Here is a 10,476-nt window from a genome sequence, read left to right on the forward strand (position 1 = left end):
TTTCCTTGTCCCTCTCAGGTGATGCTCATGTTTAAAGGCTGTCGTCGCGAAGACTCAGCTCCTCATATCTACTCTGTGGCCCAGTCAGCCTACCGTAATCTTCTCACCACAAGGCAGGATCAATCCATTGTGCTGCTGGGAAAGTCTGGCAGTGGAAAAACCACCAACTGCCAGCACCTTGTCCAGTACTTGGCGTCTATTGCTGGCAGCACCGGCAAAATCTTCTCTGGTAAGCTGTAGCACAAGCACACACAATATTAACCCACCGTGATATTGAAAAGTTAACTTGCTCAAATGTTAGGTTGCTTTGGCATCTCCCAGTTGACTGAGAGCGAGAATGAAGTGAGATCACAGAAGCTCTTTTGCTCTCACGTCACAACAATTGTCTTTGCAGGCACAGCCCGTCTCAACCTTTAACCATCATCACCTTTCTTAAGACCTTTTCTTCCATGTTTTCACCTGCGCTCTTCCTCGTAAGAGACATAATGGGTCCCTTTTTTACTGTGCTAATCAAACATAACTAGAATCATGTCATCATACCAACCCCGTTTCCATATGAGTTGGGAAATGGTGTTAAAAGTGAATATAAACGGAATACAATGATTTGCAAATCCTTGTATTCCGTTTATATTTACATCTAACACCATTTCCCAACTCATATGGAAACAGGGTTTGTAATTCATGCATCACCATAGCAACTCTATAACATGACCTTATCCACCCACCCTGTCCCTCACCACGTCTCACTTCAAACATTGCGGATTCTCAAAATGTCATCGTGTTTGTTGGCCTAAATTAGGTGTTTTTAAGCATAAAATGAGACCAAACCAATCAGAGCGGGCTGTTCAGTATGGTTGCCACTGATTGGCTCAGCCGCAGCCAAAGTATATACATATGTATATATATATATATGTATATATGTATATATATACACATACATGTATACGTTAGGTCAGGAAAAAACACAGAGGCCATTTCGTCACTACAAGCCTGTTTTTGCAAATATTAGCTCATTTGGAATTTGATGTCTGCAACATGTTTCAAAAAAGCTGGCCCAAGTGGCAAAAAACAGTGAGAAAGTTGAGGAATGCTCATCAAAGACTTATTTGAAACATCCCACAGGTGAACAAGTTAATTTGGATGAACAGGCTGTTTGGGTAGTGACTGCACATGTTTGGGTAGTGACTGCACATGTTTGGGTAGTGACTGCACATGTGTGGGTAGTGACTGCACATGTTTGGGTAGTGACTGCACATGTGTGGGTAGTGACTGCACATGTTTGGGTAGTGACTGCACATGTGCGGGTAGTGACTGCACATGTGTGGGTAGTGACTGCACATGTGTGTGTAGTGACTGCACATGTGTGTGTAGTGACTGCACATGTGTGGGTAGTGACTGCACATGTGTGGGTAGTGACTGCACATGTGTGGGTAGTGACTGCACATGTGTGGGTAGTGACTGCACATGTGCGGGTAGTGACTGCACATGTGTGGGTAGTGACTGCACATGTGTGGGTAGTGACTGCACATTTGTGTGTAGTGACTGCACATGTGTGGGTAGTGACTGCACATGTGTGGGTAGTGACTGCACATGTGTGGGTAGTGACTGCACATGTTTGGGTAGTGACTGCACATTTGTGTGTAGTGACTGCACATGTGTGGGTAGTGACTGCACATGTGTGGGTAGTGACTGCACATGTTTGGGTAGTGACTGCACATGTGTGGGTAGTGACTGCACATGTTTGGGTAGTGACTGCACATGTGTGTGTAGTGACTGCACATGTGTGGGTAGTGACTGCACATGTGTGTGTAGTGACTGCACATGTGTGTGTAGTGACTGCACATGTGTGGGTAGTGACTGCACATGTGTGGGTAGTGACTGGACATGTTTGGGTAGTGACTGCACATGTGTGTGTAGTGACTGCACATGTGTGTGTAGTGACTGCACATGTGTGGGTAGTCACTGCACATGTGTGTGTAGTGACTGCACATGTTTGGGTAGTGACTGCACATGTGTGTGTAGTGACTGCACATGTGTGGGTAGTGACTGCACATGTGTGGGTAGTGACTGCACATGTTTGGGTAGTGACTGCACATGTGTGGGTAGTGACTGCACATGTTTGGGTAGTGACTGCACATGTGTGTGTAGTGACTGCACATGTGTGGGTAGTGACTGCACATGTGTGTGTAGTGACTGCACATGTGTGGGTAGTGACTGCACATGTGTGGGTAGTGACTGCACATGTGTGTGTAGTGACTGCACATGTGTGGGTAGTGACTGCACATGTGTGGGTAGTGACTGCACATGTGTGGGTAGTGACTGCACATGTGTGGGTAGTGACTGCACATGTGTGGGTAGTGACTGGACATGTTTGGGTAGTGACTGCACATGTGTGTGTAGTGACTGCACATGTGTGTGTAGTGACTGCACATGTGTGGGTAGTGACTGCACATGTGTGTGTAGTGACTGCACATGTGTGGGTAGTGACTGCACATGTGTGGGTAGTGACTGCACATGTGTGGGTAGTGACTGCACATGTGTGGGTAGTGACTGCACATGTGTGGGTAGTGACTGCACATGTGTGGGTAGTGACTGGACATGTTTGGGTAGTGACTGCACATGTGTGTGTAGTGACTGCACATGTGTGTGTAGTGACTGCACATGTGTGGGTAGTCACTGCACATGTGTGTGTAGTGACTGCACATGTTTGGGTAGTGACTGCACATGTGTGTGTAGTGACTGCACATGTGTGGGTAGTGACTGCACATGTTTGGGTAGTGACTGCACATGTGTGGGTAGTGACTGCACATGTTTGGGTAGTGACTGCACATGTGTGTGTAGTGACTGCACATGTGTGGGTAGTGACTGCACATGTGTGTGTAGTGACTGCACATGTGTGGGTAGTGACTGCACATGTGTGGGTAGTGACTGCACATGTGTGTGTAGTGACTGCACATGTGTGGGTAGTGACTGCACATGTGTGGGTAGTGACTGCACATGTGTGGGTAGTGACTGCACATGTGTGGGTAGTGACTGCACATGTGTGGGTAGTGACTGCACATGTGTGGGTAGTGACTGCACATGTTTGGGTAGTGACTGCACATGTGTGGGTAGTGACTGCACATGTTTGGGTAGTGACTGCACATGTGTGTGTAGTGACTGCACATGTGTGGGTAGTGACTGCACATGTGTGGGTAGTGACTGCACATGTGTGGGTAGTGACTGCACATGTGTGGGTAGTGACTGCACATGTGTGGGTAGTGACTGGACATGTGTGGGCAGTGACTGGACATGTTTGGGTAGTGACTGCACATGTGTGTGTAGTGACTGCACATGTGTGTGTAGTGACTGCACATGTGTGTGTAGTGACTGCACATGTGTGGGTAGTCACTGCACATGTGTGTGTAGTGACTGCACATGTTTGGGTAGTGACTGCACATGTGTGTGTAGTGACTGCACATGTGTGGGTAGTGACTGCACATGTTTGGGTAGTGACTGCACATGTGTGGGTAGTGACTGCACATGTTTGGGTAGTGACTGCACATGTGTGTGTAGTGACTGCACATGTGTGGGTAGTGACTGCACATGTGTGTGTAGTGACTGCACATGTGTGGGTAGTGACTGCACATGTGTGGGTAGTGACTGCACATGTGTGTGTAGTGACTGCACATGTGTGGGTAGTGACTGCACATGTTTGGGTAGTGACTGCACATGTGTGTGTAGTGACTGCACATGTGTGGGTAGTCACTGCACATGTGTGTGTAGTGACTGCACATGTTTGGGTAGTGACTGCACATGTGTGTGTAGTGACTGCACATGTGTGGGTAGTGACTGCACATGTTTGGGTAGTGACTGCACATGTGTGGGTAGTGACTGCACATGTTTGGGTAGTGACTGCACATGTGTGTGTAGTGACTGCACATGTGTGGGTAGTGACTGCACATGTGTGTGTAGTGACTGCACATGTGTGGGTAGTGACTGCACATGTGTGGGTAGTGACTGCACATGTGTGTGTAGTGACTGCACATGTGTGGGTAGTGACTGCACATGTGTGGGTAGTGACTGCACATGTGTGGGTAGTGACTGCACATGTGTGGGTAGTGACTGCACATGTGTGGGTAGTGACTGCACATGTGTGGGTAGTGACTGCACGTGTGTGGGTAGTGACTGCACATGTGTGTGTAGTGACTGCACATGTGTGTGTAGTGACTGCACATGTGTGGGTAGTGACTGCACATGTGTGTGTAGTGACTGCACATGTGTGGGTAGTGACTGCACATGTGTGGGTAGTGACTGCACATGTGTGTGTAGTGACTGCACATGTGTGGGTAGTGACTGCACATGTGTGGGTAGTGACTGGACATGTTTGGGTAGTGACTGCACATGTGTGTGTAGTGACTGCACATGTGTGTGTAGTGACTGCACATGTGTGGGTAGTCACTGCACATGTGTGTGTAGTGACTGCACATGTTTGGGTAGTGACTGCACATGTGTGTGTAGTGACTGCACATGTGTGGGTAGTGACTGCACATGTGTGGGTAGTGACTGCACATGTTTGGGTAGTGACTGCACATGTGTGGGTAGTGACTGCACATGTTTGGGTAGTGACTGCACATGTGTGTGTAGTGACTGCACATGTGTGGGTAGTGACTGCACATGTTTGGGTAGTGACTGCACATGTGTGGGTAGTCACTGCACATGTGTGTGTAGTGACTGCACATGTTTGGGTAGTGACTGCACATGTGTGTGTAGTGACTGCACATGTGTGGGTAGTGACTGCACATGTTTGGGTAGTGACTGCACATGTGTGGGTAGTGACTGCACATGTTTGGGTAGTGACTGCACATGTGTGTGTAGTGACTGCACATGTGTGGGTAGTGACTGCACATGTGTGTGTAGTGACTGCACATGTGTGGGTAGTGACTGCACATGTGTGGGTAGTGACTGCACATGTGTGGGTAGTGACTGCACATGTGTGTGTAGTGACTGCACATGTGTGGGTAGTGACTGCACATGTGTGGGTAGTGACTGCACATGTGTGTGTAGTGACTGCACATGTGTGGGTAGTGACTGCACATGTTTGGGTAGTGACTGCACATGTGTGTGTAGTGACTGCACATGTGTGGGTAGTGACTGCACATGTGTGTGTAGTGACTGCACATGTGTGGGTAGTGACTGCACATGTGTGGGTAGTGACTGCACATGTGTGGGTAGTGACTGCACATGTGTGTGTAGTGACTGCACATGTGTGGGTAGTGACTGCACATGTGTGGGTAGTGACTGCACATGTGTGTGTAGTGACTGCACATGTGTGGGTAGTGACTGCACATGTGTGGGTAGTGACTGCACATGTTGTGGGTAGTGACTGCACATGTGTGGGTAGTGACTGCACATGTGTGGGTAGTGACGGCACATGTGTGGGTAGTGACTGCACATGTGTGTGTAGTGACTGCACATGTGTGGGTAGTGACTGCACATGTGTGTGTAGTGACTGCACATGTGTGTGTAGTGACTGCACATGTGTGGGTAGTGACTGCACATGTGGGGGTAGTGACTGCACATGTGTGTGTAGTGACTGCACATGTGTGGGTAGTGACTGCACATGTGTGTGTAGTGACTGCACATGTGTGGGTAGTGACTGCACATGTGTGGGTAGTGACTGCACATGTGTGGGTAGTGACTGCACATGTGTGGGTAGTGACTGCACATGTGTGGGTAGTGACTGCACATTGTGTGGGTAGTGACTGCACATGTTTGGGTAGTGACTGCACATGTGTGGGTAGTGACTGCACATGTTTGGGTAGTGACTGCACATGTTTGGGTAGTGACTGCACATGTGTGGGTAGTGACCGCACATGTGTGTGTAGTGACTGCACATGTGTGTGTAGTGACTGCACATGTTTGGGTAGTGACTGCACATGTGTGGGTAGTGACTGCACATGTTTGGGTAGTGACTGCACATGTGTGGGTAGTGACTGCACATGTGTGTGTAGTGACTGCACATGTGTGTGTAGTGACTGCACATGTTTGGGTAGTGACTGCACATGTGTGTGTACTGACTGCACATGTGTGTGTAGTGACTGCACATGTTTGGGTAGTGACTGCACATGTGTGGGTAGTGACTGCACATGCTAGGTAGTGACTGCACATGTATGGGTAGTGACTGCACATGTGTGTGTAGTGACTGCACATGTGTGGGTAGTGACTGCACATGTTTGGGTAGTGACTGCACATGTGTGGGTAGTGACTGCACATGTGTGGGTAGTGACTGCACATGTGTGTGTAGTGACTGCACATGTGTGGGTAGTGACTGCACATGTGTGGGTAGTGACTGCACATGTGTGGGTAGTGACTGCACATGTGTGGGTAGTGACTGCACATGTGTGGGTAGTGACTGCACATGTGTGGGTAGTGACTGCACATGTGTGGGTAGTGACTGCACATGTTTGGGTAGTGACTGCACATGTGTGGGTAGTGACTGCACATGTTTGGGTAGTGACTGCACATGTGTGTGTAGTGACTGCACATGTGTGGGTAGTGACTGCACATGTGTGTGTAGTGACTGCACATGTGTGGGTAGTGACTGCACATGTGTGGGTAGTGACTGCACATGTGTGTGTAGTGACTGCACATGTGTGGGTAGTGACTGCACATGTGTGGGTAGTGACTGCACATGTGTGGGTAGTGACTGCACATGTGTGGGTAGTGACTGCACATGTGTGGGTAGTGACTGCACATGTGTGGGTAGTGACTGCACGTGTGTGGGTAGTGACTGCACATGTGTGTGTAGTGACTGCACATGTGTGGGTAGTGACTGCACATGTTTGGGTAGTGACTGCACATGTGTGGGTAGTCACTGCACATGTGTGTGTAGTGACTGCACATGTTTGGGTAGTGACTGCACATGTGTGTGTAGTGACTGCACATGTGTGGGTAGTGACTGCACATGTTTGGGTAGTGACTGCACATGTGTGGGTAGTGACTGCACATGTGTGGGTAGTGACTGCACATGTGTGGGTAGTGACTGCACGTGTGTGGGGTAGTGACTGCACATGTGTGTGTAGTGACTGCACATGTGTGGGTAGTGACTGCACATGTTTGGGTAGTGACTGCACATGTGTGGGTAGTCACTGCACATGTGTGTGTAGTGACTGCACATGTTTGGGTAGTGACTGCACATGTGTGTGTAGTGACTGCACATGTGTGGGTAGTGACTGCACATGTGTGTGTAGTGACTGCACATGTGTGTGTAGTGACTGCACATGTGTGGGTAGTGACTGCACATGTGTGGGTAGTGACTGCACATGTGTGTGTAGTGACTGCACATGTGTGGGTAGTGACTGCACATGTTTGGGTAGTGACTGCACATGTGTGGGTAGTGACTGCACATGTTTGGGTAGTGACTGCACATGTGTGTGTAGTGACTGCACATGTGTGGGTAGTGACTGCACATGTGTGTGTAGTGACTGCACATGTGTGTGTAGTGACTGCACATGTTTGGGTAGTGACTGCACATGTGTGTGTAGTGACTGCACATGTGTGGGTAGTGACTGCACATGTTTGGGTAGTGACTGCACATGTGTGGGTAGTGACTGCACATGTTTGGGTAGTGACTGCACATGTGTGTGTAGTGACTGCACATGTGTGGGTAGTGACTGCACATGTGTGTGTAGTGACTGCACATGTGTGTGTAGTGACTGCACATGTGTGGGTAGTGACTGCACATGTGTGGGTAGTGACTGCACATGTGTGTGTAGTGACTGCACATGTGTGTGTAGTGACTGCACATGTGTGTGTAGTGACTGCACATGTGTGTGTAGTGACTGCACATGTTTGGGTAGTGACTGCACATGTGTGTGTACTGACTGCACATGTGTGTGTAGTGACTGCACATGTTTGGGTAGTGACTGCACATTGTGTGGGTAGTGACTGCACATGCTAGGTAGTGACTGCACATGTATGGGTAGTGACTGCACATGTGTGTGTAGTGACTGCACATGTGTGGGTAGTGACTGCACATGTTTGGGTAGTGACTGCACATGTGTGGGTAGTGACTGCACATGTGTGGGTAGTGACTGCACATGTGTGTGTAGTGACTGCACATGTGTGGGTAGTGACTGCACATGTGTGGGTAGTGACTGCACATGTGTGGGTAGTGACTGCACATGTGTGGGTAGTGACTGCACATGTGTGGGTAGTGACTGCACATGTGTGGGTAGTGACTGCACATGTGTGGGTAGTGACTGCACATGTTTGGGTAGTGACTGCACATGTGTGGGTAGTGACTGCACATGTTTGGGTAGTGACTGCACATGTGTGTGTAGTGACTGCACATGTGTGGGTAGTGACTGCACATGTGTGTGTAGTGACTGCACATGTGTGGGTAGTGACTGCACATGTGTGGGTAGTGACTGCACATGTGTGTGTAGTGACTGCACATGTGTGGGTAGTGACTGCACATGTGTGGGTAGTGACTGCACATGTGTGGGTAGTGACTGCACATGTGTGGGTAGTGACTGCACATGTGTGGGTAGTGACTGCACATGTGTGGGTAGTGACTGCACGTGTGTGGGTAGTGACTGCACATGTGTGTGTAGTGACTGCACATGTGTGGGTAGTGACTGCACATGTTTGGGTAGTGACTGCACATGTGTGGGTAGTCACTGCACATGTGTGTGTAGTGACTGCACATGTTTGGGTAGTGACTGCACATGTGTGTGTAGTGACTGCACATGTGTGGGTAGTGACTGCACATGTTTGGGTAGTGACTGCACATGTGTGGGTAGTGACTGCACATGTTTGGGTAGTGACTGCACATGTGTGTGTAGTGACTGCACATGTGTGGGTAGTGACTGCACATGTGTGTGTAGTGACTGCACATGTGTGTGTAGTGACTGCACATGTGTGGGTAGTGACTGCACATGTGTGGGTAGTGACTGCACATGTGTGTGTAGTGACTGCACATGTGTGGGTAGTGACTGCACATGTTTGGGTAGTGACTGCACATGTGTGGGTAGTGACTGCACATGTTTGGGTAGTGACTGCACATGTGTGTGTAGTGACTGCACATGTGTGGGTAGTGACTGCACATGTGTGTGTAGTGACTGCACATGTGTGTGTAGTGACTGCACATGTTTGGGTAGTGACTGCACATGTGTGTGTAGTGACTGCACATGTGTGGGTAGTGACTGCACATGTTTGGGTAGTGACTGCACATGTGTGGGTAGTGACTGCACATGTTTGGGTAGTGACTGCACATGTGTGTGTAGTGACTGCACATGTGTGGGTAGTGACTGCACATGTGTGTGTAGTGACTGCACATGTGTGTGTAGTGACTGCACATGTGTGGGTAGTGACTGCACATGTGTGGGGGTAGTGACTGCACATGTGTGTGTAGTGACTGCACATGTGTGTGTAGTGACTGCACATGTGTGGGTAGTCACTGCACATGTGTGTGTAGTGACTGCACATGTTTGGGTAGTGACTGCACATGTGTGTGTAGTGACTGCACATGTGTGGGTAGTGACTGCACATGTGTGGGTAGTGACTGCACATGTTTGGGTAGTGACTGCACATGTGTGGGTAGTGACTGCACATGTGTGGGTAGTGACTGCACATGTGTGGGTAGTGACTGCACATGTGTGTGTAGTGACTGCACATGTGTGTGTAGTGACTGCACATGTGTGTGTAGTGACTGCACATGTGTGGGTAGTGACTGCACATGTTTGGGTAGTGACTGCACATGTGTGTGTAGTGACTGCACATGTGTGGGTAGTGACTGCACATGTGTGGGTAGTGACTGCACATGTGTGGGTAGTGACTGCACATGTGTGGGTAGTGACTGCACATGTGTGGGTAGTGACTGGACATGTGTGGGCAGTGACTGGACATGTTTGGGTAGTGACTGCACATGTGTGTGTAGTGACTGCACATGTGTGTGTAGTGACTGCACATGTGTGGGTAGTCACTGCACATGTGTGTAGTGACTGCACATGTTTGGGTAGTGACTGCACATGTGTGTGTAGTGACTGCACATGTGTGGGTAGTGACTGCACATGTTTGGGTAGTGACTGCACATGTGTGTGTAGTGACTGCACATGTGTGGGTAGTGACTGCACATGTTTGGGTAGTGACTGCACATGTGTGTGTAGTGACTGCACATGTGTGGGTAGTGACTGCACATGTGTGTGTAGTGACTGCACATGTGTGGGTAGTGACTGCACATGTGTGGGTAGTGACTGCACATGTGTGTGTAGTGACTGCACATGTGTGGGTAGTGACTGCACATGTGTGGGTAGTGACTGCACATGTGTGTGTAGTGACTGCACATGTGTGTGTAGTGACTGCACATGTGTGGGTAGTCACTGCACATGTGTGTGTAGTGACTGCACATGTTTGGGTAGTGACTGCACATGTGTGTGTAGTGACTGCACATGTGTGGGTAGTGACTGCACATGTTTGGGTAGTGACTGCACA

The 10,476-nt window shown here is 49.2% G+C and overlaps 1 protein-coding gene across 1 annotated transcript in view; it reads left to right on the forward strand.

The window, feature by feature from the left end:
* Positions 1–299, forward strand: part of LOC133537299 (unconventional myosin-XVIIIa-like) — a 45,155-nt gene extending 44,856 nt beyond the window's left edge. The window contains exon 6 of the mRNA XM_061878307.1: positions 19–299. Within this exon, the coding sequence (XP_061734291.1) occupies positions 19–240 (222 nt within the window). The 3' untranslated portion in view covers positions 241–299. The remainder of the gene's footprint in view (positions 1–18) is intronic.
* The last annotated feature ends 10,177 nt before the right edge of the window (positions 300–10,476 follow it).

This window comes from Nerophis ophidion, linkage group LG18 (genome assembly GCF_033978795.1).
Source record: "Nerophis ophidion isolate RoL-2023_Sa linkage group LG18, RoL_Noph_v1.0, whole genome shotgun sequence".
Classification (NCBI taxonomy): domain Eukaryota; kingdom Metazoa; phylum Chordata; class Actinopteri; order Syngnathiformes; family Syngnathidae; genus Nerophis; species Nerophis ophidion.